The following is a 15,726-nucleotide window of genomic DNA, read 5'->3' as shown; positions in this document are numbered from 1 at the left end:
CTCCCCCAAGGTTATGATCAGACCAAGACTGGACACAATACTCCAGTTGAGGCTGAACTATCTTATACAGGTTGAACAGAAGGTTCTTGTTATTGTACTCTGTGTCATTTATTAATAAACGCTAGGATACTTGTGCTTTATTAACTGTACCCTCTACCTTAGAATTGTAACTGTTTAATGTAGGTTAGAGGCGGGAGGGGGTGGAATGGCGGCAGCACAGAGAGTGATAGATGCGTAGGGAAGCGGAGTAGAATTGGAATGGTGGTTTAGACTGGGAAACTGCAAGAGAGGTGCAATTGTGAGGGGGTTTGGGAAGGTGAAGTGCAGAGGAGATGATTGCAGATTGGGGGAAGTGAGTAGCATTGATGGGGAGCGAGTGAGAGGAGAAGGGGTAAGAAAGGGGTGGGGGGTTGGGAAAATGGGGGCGGGGATTGGGATCCGTGGAGGATGAAAGGTGAACAAGTGGGGAGGGTGGTGATGAGAATTGAGCTGGGCTAGGCAGGGGTGGGAGTGGAGATGCTGGATTGGGATCCTGGCCAGAAGTGTCTATGTTTGTGGGGGAAGATCTGTAGGGGGTCTGTACGAGGGGACACTTGTGTGTGGCATGCTATGGGGAGCTATGGTTTGGGGTTTGTTGGGCAGTGTGCAGGGGGCATGTTTGGGAGGTATGTTGAGAAGTGTGTGGGTGGTTGTAAGGGAGGACAGTGTCTGTGTGTGCATGCGGTGTAGTTGTTTTTGGGGGTTGGGTGTGCGTGTTTGGGGTGGTTGCATCTATCTGTGTATGTAAGTGTGTGTGTATGTTTAATGATGGTCATGTTTGGAGGTGATTGTGTTTGTGTATGTGCATGTGTCTATGTCTGGGTATCTGTATATGTGTATTGAAGTTTGGGTGTGTGTCTGGACGGGTCTGTGTGTTAGTGTCTGGTAGTGTGTGTCAGGGGATGTGTATGTGTTTGTCTGCATGTTTGTACATTTGGGGATGGTTGTGTGTTTGTGTGTGGAGGTTTGTCTGGGTATGTGTAAGTGTCTGCGTGGAGGTCTGAGTCTGTATGTGTCAGCGGGTCTGTGTACATATGTGTGTGTGTCTGGGTTTATTTGTCTGTGCATGTTTATGTGTGGGCTTGTGTGTGTTGGTCCCTGTGTGTCAGTTTCTGTGTATATCTACATGTCTGTCTGCGTGTCTGGGTGTCTGTCTGTGTGTATATGTGTGTGTCAGTGCCTGACTGCATGTGTCTGGGTGTGGTCTGTATCTAGGGTGTCTGTGTAGCTCTTTGTCTGGGTCAATGCCTGCCTGTGTCAGTGTCTGAAAGTGTGTATCAGTGTGTGTGGATGTCTGTCTGAGTGTGTGTGTGGGTTTCTGTATGTATCTGGGAGTCTGTTTACATGTCAGTGTCTGGATATATATAAGTCTGTGTCTGGGGGTGTGTGTGTGTCTGTGTCTGGATTTGTCTGGGAGTGTGTGTGGGTTTTGTGCAGGGGTGTGGGTCTGTGTCTGTGTCAGTGTGTGTGTCGGTCTGGGTCTGGGTGTCTGTGTGTGTGTGTGGGTCTGCATCTGAGGGTCTGGGTCAGTGTGTGTGGTCTGCATCTGGGCCTGGGTCAGTGAGTGTGTGGGTCTGCGTCTGGGGGGGTGTGTCAGTGAGTGTGTGGGTCTGCGTCTGGGTGTTTGGTGCGGGTCTTACCCGCGGCCCCACCCTGGGCTGCGCTGTGAAAATGGCTGAGGCGGAGGGTGAGGACACAGCGGCGGCGAGGCCGCGGTTCAGGCCGGGAGAGAGCGGTGCTCGGCCGGTGGATCCGGCAGTGGGCCCGGGGCCTCGGGCCCAGTTCCTGGCCCCTTCCCCAGCCCCGCCGCTGTATAACTGGCAGGCAGCACAGCGCTCGGTGCGGGAGCGCTTCTCCTTCATGTTCAACAACGAGCTGCTGAGTGACGTTCATTTCGCGGTGGGTAAAGGTCCCGGCGCCCGCCGCCTTCCCGCTCACCGCTTCGTCCTCGCCGTCGGCAGCGCCGTCTTTGACGCCATGTTTAACGGCGGCATGGCCACCAGCTCGGCGGAGATCGAGCTGCCTGACGTCGAACCCGCCGCCTTCCTGGCGCTGCTCAGGTGAGGAGAGCAACTCGAGCCCGGGGCTGCGGCCTACAAACAAATAAATACTTCATAAAAACTGCGATTCTCGCTGACGGATTGCGTCGATGCAAAGAATATTCCTAACGGAGGACTATATTTATTATAAATAACCACTGTTTCTGTGTAAAGATGAAATGACAGCTGGGTGCAGTTTGTTTATTAATAGAATTATTGACTATTAATAAACTCCGCGAGTGTCCCTAAATGTAGACAGTTTGTTGTGCTCTAACATTTATAACAATCTGAGTATCGCAGGCACCAGGTCTCCTCACAGATTGATGGGATTTTTCATAAAACTGCCTCTGGTTAGTGTGACTGCTTCAAAAAAAAATTATTCATTTATTTTATTATTCAATAATTATTAACAGTAAAAAAAAAAGGGGCATCGTCCATAATTTACTTTTATTTTCACTGATTAAACCGGAGTGTCATGAAGATGAGCTGTGGCCCTGGCAGTGCCCCGTCTCTTTTTATTGTTAATAATCGCTGAATATTCCTCACACTAACTTTATTAATACCGCGGCGCCAACACAAATACAAAAGTCTCGTTACAGCTTCAGTGTGGCTCAGAATTTTAATTTTAAAATGGCTAAACCTTCGCTGTTATTGCAGGTGAAACATTGAATGTTGTGTTCAGACTGGCTGCAGGATTCACTTCTTTGGGATATTATTGTTTCAGCAAATTCCGGTGTTGAAATTAGACTGAGCAATGCAATGTTCAACCTTTGAATTATTAGCATTATGTACCAAGGTGTTTTTCTGAAAGGATAGTGTGGTTTAATTGTTCTGTTAAAAAGTATTTGTACTTGGGTAGATCCAGTACACTTAGCAGTGACTAGTCATTCTGCAATTTTTTTTTCATTATGTAATAACTTACTTCTTACGATAGTTTCAAAGCCACCTACAGAATGGAGAAAGGGACACGACTGAAGGTCAAACAAACTGGTTTAGCAAACTCTCCCATATTGTGCTGGAGTCTTTAGGAATTAAAGATTAACCTACAGAATATTGTTCCAAGAAGCCCTGGAGAAAAATCTTTGTGGTTGTAACAAAAATATTTTCTCAATTTTTCATGGAACGGTTTGTTCATTTAATGACAAAAAAAAATTGAAGATGGTTTAGGGCTGAATTGTTTAGATGTGTGAAGACAGAATTTTCAAGTCTTTGAGGAAAGTATAGATAAATTAGTGAGACTTGCAGTTCTGATGAGCCAAATAGCCTCATCCTGTATTTTATGATTCTCCATGAGTGATTGTCAAAAATAATACAGTTGATTTCCAAATCCTGGTAATGGTGAGGATGATTGTGTTTGTTGGTTAATGAGGGTAGAGAGATTATGAACAGCTGCAGTTGGAAACCCAATATTTAAAGGAGGCTTTTGCATATAAGATTCGGCTGGAATAAGATGGTGAGCTTTAAAATGACATATGTACAAATGCTTCCCCTTTTAAAACAAAAAATAACTACGCATTTGTGTAGAGATAGTAGGAACTGCAGATGCTGGAGAATCCGAGACAACAAGGTGCAGGGCTGGATGAACACAGCAGGCCAAGTACCCGGTGTGGCTTCCTCTACATCGGGGAAACCAAGCGGAGACTTGGGGAAACCAAGCGGAGACTCGGGGACCGCTTTGCAGAACACCTACGCTCGGTTCGCAATAAACAACTGCGCCTCCCAGTCGCGAACCATTTCAACTCCCCCTCCCATTCCTCAGACGACATGTCCATCCTGGCCCTCCTGCAGTGCCACAACAATGCCACCCGAAGGTTGCAGGAACAGCAACTCATATTCCGCTTGGGAACCCTGCAGCCCAATGGTATCAATGTGGATTTCACAAGCTTCAAAATCTCCCCTCCCCCTACCGCATCCCAAAACCAGTCCAGCTCGTCCCTGCCTCCCTAACCTGTTCTTCCTCCCACCTATCCCCTCCTCCCACCTCAAGCCGCACCTCCATCTCCTACCGACCAACCTCATCCCGCCCCCTTGACCTGTCCGTCCTCCCTGGACTGACCTGTCCCCTTCCTAACTCCCTACCTACACTCACCTTTACTGGCTCCATCCCCACCTCTTCGACCTGTTTGTTTCCTCTCCACCTATCCTCTCCTCTATCCCTCTTCTATCTGCCTCCCACTCTCTCCCTATTTATTTCAAAACCCCCTTCCCCTCCCCCTTTCCTGATGAAGGGTCTAGGCCCGAAACGTCAGCCTCTCTGCTCCTATGAAGCTGCTTGGCCTGCTGTGTTCATCCAGCCCTGCACCTTGTTGTCTACGCATTTGTGTATTCAGGTTCATAACCTTTTGGAGATTTTCTTTTGAGTTCAGAGACAGATTGTAAACAAAGTGGGAGAAAGTTCTATTTAGGGTAAGTCAGATAGATGTGAATGGGGATATTTTGTCCTCTACTCTCCATTTCAAACAAGTCTAGGTGAAACAGAAAATGTGGTTTACTCTGCTTTGTAAAATCAAGGAAAAGGAGTGTAATACTTGCAGGGATCCTGGCAGATGAAGCAGTATTTATGTTTGTAGGGGAATGTGGTATATGTCCCAGTCCCATTTGGGGTTTGGGGGTATTGGGTGTCAGTACTGAGTGGACAGTACTACTGGAGGACCAGTGCTGAATGGATTGTGGGGAGGGTGTAGGGTACACAATTGGGTTAGTAATTTAGGGGAGGTGTGGCACACTGGAGCTACCATCTGTCCTCTGAAGAAGATGTACACGATTCAAAGGACGGGCATTATCAATTGCTGGTGTCCAGGCCAAAATTTGTCCCTTGACAACAACAAAAGTAGACTCTCTCGTATTTACAAGTGGACATTTGTATGAACTTGTGTGTATATTTGGGGACCATTTTCCCAACATGTTCTAACAGTGACAGAACTTTTGTAGAGAGGAACTTTGGGATGCCCTGAATTTTTGAAAAGCATGATAACAATGAAAATTATTTCTCTGCACATGTATCCATGTTGTGGTAGAGATTCTATTATGTGTTGTATGTAAATTGTTATCACTGAGATTCAAATCATGCACAGTTGTCTCTGACACACTTGCTCAGGACATTCAATATTGAGAAGTCCCTTCAATCACTCTTTTTCAGAAGGACAAATAGGTTTTTCCCGGAAATCAACAAGAGATTTTTCAGAAATAGGAGGAATCAGCTTCCTCCCAGATCTCTCGTCATATGGTCATACAGCACAGAAGAGGCACTTCGACCTATTGAGTCGGTGCCAACCTATCTATGCTAATCCCACTTTTTCAGAAATGTCCACCAACTAATTCAGGACGAAAGTACACTCCATCCAGTCGCTGTTCCAATAACCCCAGCAGAATTTACAGACAAAAGTGATCATCTGTTATGTAATTTTTGCGAAGCCTTGTTTCGTTTTAAAAATCTGTACTCTTCACGGTGACCTTTCAACAATCTCTTTTATTTAAATAAATCATTCCAGGTATTTTCTCATAATCAGATTTTTCTCTGCAATTGTTCAAAACTGAAGACCTCCAAGAAGTATTAAATGTCAAGAGTCTTGTCAATAAGCAGTTGAGAAATGGGTTTTGCATTTTAGAATAGCTGAATTTGTCAACTGAGGTCAACCATGGATTATTCTCCTTTACCTTTCTGTGCTGTTTTTCAATGAATTTGTGTTGTTTTTATGCAGGTTTCTGTACTCTGATGAAGTACAAATTGGTCCTGAGACTGTGATGACTACTCTATACACAGCAAAGAAATATGCAGTACCAGCCTTGGAAGCCCATTGTGTGGAGTTTCTCACCAAACACCTGCGAGCTGACAATGCTTTCATGTTACTAACTCAGGTGATTATTTATGGCTGTTCACAATAAGATACAGGAGCAGAAATAAGCCATTCAGCATGTTGAGTTTGCTCTGCCAATCAGTGAGCTTGTGGCTGATCTGATAATCCTCAACTCCACTCTCCTGCCTTTTGCCCAGAACCTTGATTCCCTTGCTGAATAAAATTCTCTGCCTAATGATTGCGTCATTAAGCCCTCTGGAATAAAGAATTCCATAGATTCATTACCCTCTGAGAGAAGAAATTCATCCTCAACAGTCTTAAATGGGTGACCCCTTATTCTGAGATTATGCCCTCTGGACCAAGACACTCCCAATGAGGGAGACAATCCTCTGGGTCTATTCTGTCAAGCTCCTAAAATGACCAATGAACATGTCGATCTCTGTGGATAGAATGGTCTTTTTAATCTTTTGACCAATACACAAGGGAGAGGGAAACAAATCCAGGGATGCTGCTTCCAATCCAATGATGGAAATCTGAATACTGGTGAGAATTAAGTTCTCTTTAGCCATATGATCTGCACTCGAACAGTCAGTAGCTGTTTTGTGGTGAAAGCTGAGTTTGCCTTCAAGTGAGTAATCCTGATGCCTGATGTGCCTGTCTCTAGTTCAATATCTGTTTTTACCCATGTGCTGGTAGCCTGTTCACCTCCCTACACCACCCCTCTCACTGCTACAAGTTTGAGGCGGTTAGGGTAGTTTTTATAATTAGAATTTGTTACTCAAGAGTTTCCCTCCAGTGTTTGTTCTGTGACATGTGATGATTAGTTTGGACACGTGCGTTTCATTCTCCTCATTTTACACATTATTAAAATGGTTTCAGGCACGCTTGTTTGATGAGCCTCAGCTGGCCAGCCTATGCTTGGACACAATTGACAAAAACACTGTGGATGCAATCAGTGCTGAGGGCTTCACTGATATCGATCTTGGTGAGTGTGAGCTATCAATGGTTCATTCAGAGAGTTTGTTGTTCAGTTTCTTTAGAGATGGTGTTACAATCCAGGTAATACACTGGATAACTTGTCCAATTTATCAGAATATTCTGATATTGTAAAATGTTACTGGGCATGGTCTGAATGGGGAACTTTTATCAACATCAGGCTCCTTACTTTGTGGTTAGATGCTTAGAAAGACAAAAAACATCAGCAGGGTGAGCTGTTGAGTGACAATCATTGTATGAGGTTTGGCCTGACACGTGTAATTGTATCTCTCTCTTTCCCCATGCTGCACTGTCAGAGCCATCTTTCAGATGAGATGGTAAACAGAACCCCACCTTCCCTTTCAGCTGAATGTAACCCTGACCTAGCACTCGTACTACTGAAGAAAGAGCAGGGGGCTCTCCCTAGTGTCCTGGTCAGTTGTCTTCCTTTGCTGTTGTCACCAAGGATGGATTATCTGCTAATATGTGGCATGTTTCCTGCAATACAGCAGTGATTATACTTCAAACAAACAGTTTTTATCAGCTGTACAGTGCTTTGAGATGTCCTGTAGTGATGAAAAGAGTAATACAAATGCAAAGTTTTCTTGCATCATTTGTTCAATTGTGAGTGTTGTGTGGGCCTTTTATCTATATTTTCCCTCTGTGTGCAGATACATTGTGTGCGGTGTTGGAACGTGATACCCTGAGTATCCAGGAGATTCGGCTCTTTAGTGGAGTGGTGCGCTGGGCCGAAGCAGAATGCCAGAGGCAGCAGCTGCCAGTTACTCCCGGGAGCAAGCAGAAAGTGTTGGGAAAAGCCATAACGCTGATCCGGTTCCCACTGATGAGTATCGAGGAATTTGCAGCCGGTTAGTGAGTTCAAGCAACCCTGTAACCATCGAGAGCATGTTTACCAAAATCCATGAATTATCATTAAATAGTAAAGAAAGATGAAGGATAGTAATGGTCGCACCGAAAATATACTGAATAATGAGTACCTGAGAGTGACTGTGGGTTGTTGGCATATTGGATATGTCTAATGTGCATATTTTTGGGTAGTTTTTGTTAGTAAGCTTTGTTTATTTGGTAGCTACCTAGAATGTTGAGGTGGAACCAAAGTTTCTGCGTTCAAACAAGATGAGTAGCATCTGATTTTCTTTTATGTTCGTTCATGTTATGTTGGCAGCGTTAACTAGGCTAGCGTTTATTTGTCTATCCTTAATTGCCCTGGAGAAGGTGGTGAACTGCTGTTTGAATTGCTGTAGTCTTTGACATACAGCGCTGTTTGGGAGGAATTCCATGATCTTGACCCAACAAGACTGAAAGAATAAAAACCGAAAGAACTGTGGATGCTGTAAATCAGGAACAAAAACAAAGTTGTTGGAAAAGCTCAGCAGGTCTGGCAGCATCTGTGAAGGAAAAAACAGAGTTAACGTTTCGGGTCTGGTGACCCTTCCTCAGAACTGAACACTGAAAGAGTGGTGAGTGGTTTGGAGGGGAACTTGCAAGTGTTCCCATGTATCTACTGCCCTGTTCTTCTGGATGGTAGGGGTCGTGGATTTGGAAGATGCTGTTGAAGGAACATTGGTGAGTTGGTGATATGCATTTAAGGGGAAGCCAGACAAACATGAAGGTGAAGGGAATAGTAGGATAAAGTGATGTGGTGAGTTGAACAAGGGTGTGAGGAGGCTTCTCTGGAACATAAATCAGTTGGGCCAAATGGTTGTTTTGATGCCTTAAAATTTTTTTTATGGAATAGGGAAATAAAAAGATCTGTCTTTTAGACAGCATTCAAAAAACACCTGAATGGAAACGTGAGGGTGTGGTGTTAAAGCTACTGCTCTATGTAATACACTGCAATGGGGCAGTAAGTTAATTAGTTTTGGGGAAGGGGACAAAAGTCAGCAAATGAGAGAACTAATGGATAGAAATAAGGCATGAAATAAATCCATCAACATTTATGAATTTAACAGTAACTTCCCAGAACCTTGGATACTGATAGACCAGACCATCTGCCTATCGGAATCTTGCTGTCAGGAGCAATTTACCAGAACTGAGAAGTAAACTGCTCAAATGTCTGTCATGGACGAACTGATCCCAGAACAGCTTCAGTGGAGAGCAACCTAAGAACAGGTGGAGAGGAGTATTAGTGGAATTGGATCGGGGCAGGGAACAACGGAAGCGGCTACTTTACCCAGTTCTTGAACCGAGACAAAGTTAATTGAGAATTAGAATTGTGAGGGGATTGTGAAAAGATTTAATTAATTTAATAGTAACTTTCAAAAGGGAATTGGATCAAGACTTTAGGGGAAAATATTTACTGTGTAATGGGGAAAGTGATGGGGCTGTGAGGGTAATTCAGTAGCTCTTCCAAAGAGATAGCAAGAACTGCAGATGCTGAAGTCAGAGTTGATATTGTGTGGAGCTGGAGGAACACAGCAGGTCAGGCAGCATCAGAGGAGCAGGGAGGTTGACGTTTCAGGCCTAGACTCTTCTTCAGGGCTGTATGACTGTGCTCCTCTAGCTCCATACTGTATCAGCTCTTCCAAAGAGTTGATATAGGCAGGATGGACTGAATTGCTATCGCCGCTGTTGTAAGAATCTGAATGTATTCTTTTCCTTTAGTAAATGGGTGGTTTATTGTGTAAAATAAAAATCTTAAGGCACAACTTTTTCTTTTCTTCTTCCCTTCTGTTCAGGACCTGCTCAATCTGGGATCCTTTCCGATCGCGAGATTGTTAATCTATTCTTACATTTCACCTTGAATCCTAAGCCACGTGTGGAGTATATTGACCGGCCACGCTGCTGTCTGCGGGGGAAGGAGTGCAGCATCAGCCGCTTCCCGCAAGTGGAGAGTCGCTGGGGATACAATGGCACCAGTGACAGGATCAGGTTGGCACATGACTCACCAGTCACACTTCCTGTAGATGGTTGTTCCTGCTCCGGGAATCATTACTGATCGAATACCTAGAAGGGGACGGGATGATCACCGCCATAGTACTGATGGTGTCTTCACCTTGTGTCCGTGCTGATTTCTGATACATTGTTAGGCTTCAGTCAGGAGCAAAATCCTGAATAACACATATTGATTGTAGTGCCTGTATCATTCTCCTGACTCTGACCAGCTGATTCTAAATAGGATGGATATTAAGACCTGGGATGGTCTGGCTCTGGGCAACTCAACTGTCCAGTAATCCCTCCCCTGCTTTAGTGAATGATGCTGTGTCTGTTGTGATTTGAGGATGTTGCCGATTTTGGTGTAGTAACAAAGGCAGGCAAAGAACGGAGAGACCTCTGTAGGATTCTGGATCATGCTGTAAACTGTTAGTATGACCATGTTTCATTGTTTCTTAGAAGTTTGCCCAGGTCCATCGCCAGAGGAGGGTGGTTGGGAATCAATACGACATCCTTGCTGACTTTTGTAAAAAGCAATCCCCTCGCAGTTCTAGTTCCCAACTACTTCTGTCTTGGTTCAAGAACTGGGCAAAGTAGCCACTTCCATTGTGCTCTTCCCCAGTCCACTCCCACTGTCAATGCTCCTCTCCACCTGTTGTTAGGTTGCTCTCCACTGAAGCTGTTCTGGGACCAGTTCGTCAGTGACAGACATGTGAGCAGTTTACTGTTCAGTTCTGGTAAACTGTTTCTGAGAGGCAGATGTTATGGTCTGTCAGTGCCCAAGGATCTTTGAACTGGGAATCTTGTCTCATTTGGCAATCTCTTGGTTTATCAGAGAATATTTCTCACAGCATTCCTTTTATCCTGATGGTTTGTGTGCTAGACTGAGGCCCAAAAGGATTTGGTTTAATTCCCTGATGGGTTCAATGGATGTATGAATGTGTACAGATTTTAACTGGTATTTGAAGGGAGCACAGTCTAAGAACTTGAGTAGGAAGTGTGCATGTGACTGGGAATTTTGGAATGTTTTGTGGCTACTGCACAGTATTCTTAATAAACACTCTGAAGGAATAGGAGTTGGGGCATTTGTATAAGGACAGGTTATCATTCCATTACCCTTTGAGAGATTCCTGGCATCAGACATAGATAGCAAGAGCAATCTGACCCTGTCTGTGATTTTGGAATTTTAATTTCTTTTTTGGAGATATTGTAAATGCTGAGAGAACATCCAGTTGTTGTGGCAACCCTTTGTTAATGGGCACTCTCCACATCTCATTTATGAATCCAAGAAAAGACAGTAACTTGAATCAGTTTTGAGACTTCCTTCCTAGTGTGCGTCCCAGACTGTAATGGTCCATAGTTACTGTAGGTGAGGATGGGTCTCCATTCACTCCCAGCCAAGATTAAGAACCTGGCCTGTGTTGTTAATTTGACCAGCATAAAGTATTCTGGGGGAGGTCGGTTTTCCAAACATCTGAGTCCTGACTGCATTGAAATAATAGTTCGATAGTTTTGAATAGGGAAAGATTAAATTGCAAATATGCATATGGAAGGAGTCTGGAAGCTAACTTTCCCTTTGTTTGTGTCAAAGATTTTCAGTGACCAGGAGGGTGTCTGTTGTGGGTTTCGGGCTCTATGGATCTATACATGGCCCAACAGATTACCAGGTTAATATCCAGGTGGGAAAACTTTCTTCCGACTTGTCATAGTTATTTGTGTATTAACTATGTGTTACAGTGTATCACGGAGTAAACAGCAATTGTTTACTTGAGCAAATATTTATCTTCCAGTATAAAAAGTTTTCCACTTTCTGAATAAAGTAAACTTGTCCTAATGTCTAATATTCTCGTTCTTTATATCTATGCAGTCCCTATTCAGAGACTTGATGTTCTAGGCAAATTTCAAATTAATTAATTATTGAAACGGAGGCAAATGTAACACCCAATATTCACTCTCTCTCAGATCGCATGGAAATACTAGAGCCATTATGTTTTTGGCAGTTGAAAGCAGTAAATGAGTGGACACTGGTTTAAGCCACTGCCCATAGAACTTCGCACAGGAACAGACCCTTCACCCCTCAATGTTGTGCCGAACATGATGCCAAATTAAACTAATCCCTTCTGCTTGTCCATATCCCTCCATTCCTTGCATATTCATGTGCTTGCCTAAAAGTCCCTTAAATGTCCCTATTGTATGTGCCTTCACCACCACTACCCCGGCAGTGTGTTCCAGACTCCTACCACTTGCTGTGTAAAAACAAAAAACCTCCTGCTCACATCTCCCTTTGAACTTTATCCCCCTCACCTTAAATGCATGCCCCCTAGTATTAGACATTTCAACTCTGGGAAAATGATTCTGACTGTCAATCCTATCTATGCATATCATAATTTTATAAACTATCAAGTCTCCCCTCAGCCTCCACCGCTCATGAGAAAACAACCTGGGATTTTCTAGCCTCTACTTACAGTTTGTATCCTCTGATCCAGGCAACTTCCTGGCAAATCTTTTCTGGACCCTCTCCAAAGCCTCCACATCTTTCCTGTTATGTGGCGACCAGAATTGAACATAATACTCTAAGTGAGGCCTAACCAAAGTCTTACAAAGCTGCAACTTGACATCCTGACTCGTGCTCAATTCCCGATCAATGAAGATGAGCATGCCATATGTCTTCTTTACCACCCTGTCTACTTGCGTGGCCACTTTAGGGGAGTTATGGACTGGAACACCAAGATCCTTCTGTACATCAGTGCTGTTCAGAGTCCTGCCACTAACTGTATACTTTGCCTTAACATTTGATCTCCCAAAGTGCAGCACCTCACACTTACCCGGATTAAACTCTGCCCATATCTGCAACTGATCTATATCCCGCTGTATCCTTTGACAACCTTCTACACAATCTACAACTCCACCAATCTTTGTATCCTCTGCAAACTTAACAAACCCACCCTTCTACATTTTCATCTAAGTCATTTATAGAAATCAGAAACAGTTGAGGTCCCAGTACAGATCCCTACAGAACACCCCTAATCATGGGCCTCCAGCCTGAAAAACATCCTTTTACCACTACCCTCTGCCTTCTATGGCCAAGACAATTCTGAATCCATGCAGCCAAGTCACTGGATCCCATGCATCTTAATCTTCTGAATGAGCCTACCATGAGGGACTTTGTCAAAAGCCTTACTAAAATCCATCTAAACAACATCCAATGCTGTACCCTCATAGATCACTTTTGTCACCTCCTCAAAAAATTCAATCAAGTTAGTAAGACATGACCTGCCCTGTACAAAGCCATGCTCACTGTACCTAATTAGGCCATGTTTTTCCAAATATGCATAAATTCTATCCCTAAGAATTATCTCCAATAGCTTCCCAACCACTGGTATGAGACTCACCAGTCTACAGTTGCCTGGATTATTCCTATTTCCCTTCTTGAGCAGAGGAACAGCATTAGCTACTGCCAGTCCTCCGGGACTCTGCGGTGGCTAGTGAGGGTATAAAGATCTTGGTCGCGGCTCCATCTCTATGTTCAGTTTGTCAAATGCCATTTAGAGTTGTTGGAATAATTTTTTCATGAAACCTACCTACTTAGTAACATTTGCTCCTAATTCAATTGTTCACAAACTTTGGCTCACTAAATCTTCCTAAAGATGACCTGGATAAAGTCCTAAACTTCAGTGGCTTGGAATATGGCTAAGTGAGCTGATTAGTTCATGATGCAAGATGAGTAGAAATTTATAGATCCTGTCCTCCCTGCAGGCAAGATATCAAAGCTTCTTTTTTAAAGCCTTTCTTAAAAAGGTTTCTTCATTTGGGTCTTTCCTGCTTGCGGTCCTATGTCACCCTTTCTCATGCTGTCACAGCAGCATATACCAGGGAGGCTGTACCCGAAGGAGCGGTTGCTTGTGGTCACTTTCAAATAATTGATTTATCCTATTTTTTTTCTAGATCATTGAAAATGACAAGAACATAATGCTTGGACAAAATGACACAGGATTTTGCTGTGATGGATCAGCAAATACATTTAGAGTCATGTTCAAGGAGCCCATTGAGATTCTGCCAAATGTTAGCTACACAGCCTGTGCAACTCTCAAGGTATTTAATTCTCCTCCAGACTATTTATCTTTGAATTTGCCACACTTCACTCATTCTCATTTGGAAGCTTTTCTTTTCTTTTGCTTCCCCAAGTAAATTCCACTAGTGAGAATCTTTATCCTTCCTCTTCCACTGCTTTCATCCTGTCCTTGTGTGGTTCCATTCTGATTTCCAGTACTTCAAACCATTCTCTTTTACTGAGCTGAGTATCTGCAGCCTGCCTGATCCAAGCTGGACTGTGCAGACATTGCTTTATCCTTACCTGGTACTGGTACTGGTACTTGCACTCTCACAGCAGTCATTAGAAATCAGAGCTGACTGCCAACACTATGAATTAAGGTCAGCAAGTCAATGAGAACAGATGAAATTTGGGATCTTTCTGATCTGTGGCTCGTGAGATGCATCGCCTGACCTGGTGAAAGTCCACGAAATGAAATTATATTTTTGTGTCCCGTTAAAATGCCACCAAGTACCAATTTAAATTGTATGTACTAATTTATTCCTGCATTCTACACAGTCTGGAACAATTGGAGAAGGTGAGGGTTAATTAAATGAGGCAGGATAGGATTCATTCAGCCCTCATTTTGATATCACCAGCTCTGAAGTTACACTTGTTTTTCTACTATACACGTTTATCAGGCCAGCTATGGAAGTAACGGTTACACTATGGTGCCACTGATGAGAGGGCGTAATCAATGTACAAAGCTTATACCGGCCAATTCCATCCTAAAAGTGATGTACAATTTTATTGGGGAAATGTTTACAGGGAAAATGTGGAGGTGTAAAATGTTTAATATACAGATTATTCACAGTCTGTGATCCTACTTCCTGGGATCACTGATACTATTCTGTTACTTTGAATAGGTTTTCATTTCTTTTCCATCTCTGCTTTCCATTAGGGGCCTGATTCTCATTATGGCACTAAGGGATTGCGGAAGGTCATTCACGAATCCCCCACGACCGGGATCAGCACTTGCTTTGTCTTCTTCAATGTACCGGGAAATAATAATGGAACATCTGTGGAAGATGGGCAGATTCCAGAAATCATCTTCTACACGTAGCCTGGTACCTGGCTTGGACTGTAGCAGAGTTCATCTCAAACTGCCAAGGAAACAGCTGTGTTTAAGGCCGTGCTTGGCGCTTTCTCTTTCACTGCTGGTTTTCCTCTCTTAGGACGTGGAGCCTGCCACAGGCAAAGAGCAGTGGGATTAAAGCCATTGATAATTGAATGTGAGTTATGTGTTTAATGCAGAGAGAAGGGAAAACCTTTGTTTGGTTTAGCAGAGAAGGATTGCAGTGGGCTGTGAAACACCAGCTTCCAGCGATACAAAATAACTGATATAACCATTATAATTTAACTAGCAAAGTCACCACCAAGACATAGTTAAGAGAATGCTTGAATGGGTGCCACTTTGTGTTGGGTTACAAAACATCTGGTTCATTGTGGAATAAACACTGTTGGGTTCATTAATACATGTATTAGTAATTAATGCCAGTTTTGAACCAATTATTTTCACAGTACTGGCCATCAGAAGCTGATCACTTACCAACTTGAAACCACCTTTTGTGGTGCTATAGAATGGCCAAGGTGTTTTATCCTTTGTGCTCACTTACTGTGAACCGCATTGTACTCAACATTGAGCCCCAGACCAAACTGGAAATCATTGCCTGAAGAACCTACAGCTTCCACCACCACCAACCCACTGCTAAAGATCTTTCTGGGATGAGCACTTGAAACATAAAGTGTACAGGATTAGAGTTGAAGCTTGATAACTGGCACAGACAGGATGGATCAAAGGGCTTTTTTCCACTGCTGTAAAAACTCAATGACTGCGACATAAGTGCCTCATCCATCCTTTGTTACCTCTCATCAGGGACTACCTGTGTGT

The 15,726-nt window shown here is 43.6% G+C and overlaps 1 protein-coding gene across 2 annotated transcripts; it reads left to right on the top strand.

The window, feature by feature from the left end:
• The first annotated feature begins 1,230 nt into the window (after nucleotides 1–1,230).
• LOC109917496 (BTB/POZ domain-containing protein 1) lies at nucleotides 1,231–15,066 on the top strand. Of its 2 annotated transcripts, none has more exons than XM_048615841.1 (8): nucleotides 1,231–2,099; nucleotides 5,780–5,936; nucleotides 6,755–6,860; nucleotides 7,522–7,719; nucleotides 9,550–9,742; nucleotides 11,337–11,412; nucleotides 13,691–13,837; nucleotides 14,737–15,066. In XM_048615841.1, the coding sequence occupies exons 1-8, from the start codon at nucleotides 1,711–1,713 to the stop codon at nucleotides 14,896–14,898; spliced, it is 1,428 nt and encodes a 475-aa protein (XP_048471798.1). In that variant the 5' UTR covers nucleotides 1,231–1,710; the 3' UTR covers nucleotides 14,899–15,066. The 2 variants fall into 2 exon arrangements, with proteins under 2 accessions (XP_048471798.1, XP_020372920.2); XM_020517331.2 differs by having other exon boundaries at nucleotides 1,236–2,099; nucleotides 11,337–11,424.
• The last annotated feature ends 660 nt before the right edge of the window (nucleotides 15,067–15,726 follow it).

This window comes from Rhincodon typus, chromosome 33, assembly GCF_021869965.1.
Source record: "Rhincodon typus isolate 14 chromosome 33, sRhiTyp1.1, whole genome shotgun sequence".
Lineage (NCBI taxonomy): Eukaryota > Metazoa > Chordata > Chondrichthyes > Orectolobiformes > Rhincodontidae > Rhincodon > Rhincodon typus.
This window is presented reverse-complemented; position numbering and strand designations above follow the sequence as displayed.

Excerpts from the sequence above, each read along its gene's own strand:
- LOC109917496 (XM_020517331.2), top strand. The coding sequence starts at position 1,711 with ATGGCTGAGGCGGAGGGTGAGGACACAGCGGCGGCGAGGCCGCGGTTC. Across the intron at positions 5,937-6,754 it reads CTTTCATGTTACTAACTCAG|GCACGCTTGTTTGATGAGCC; the intron begins GTGATTATTTAT and ends AAATGGTTTCAG. Across the intron at positions 7,720-9,549 it reads TATCGAGGAATTTGCAGCCG|GACCTGCTCAATCTGGGATC; the intron begins GTTAGTGAGTTC and ends CCTTCTGTTCAG.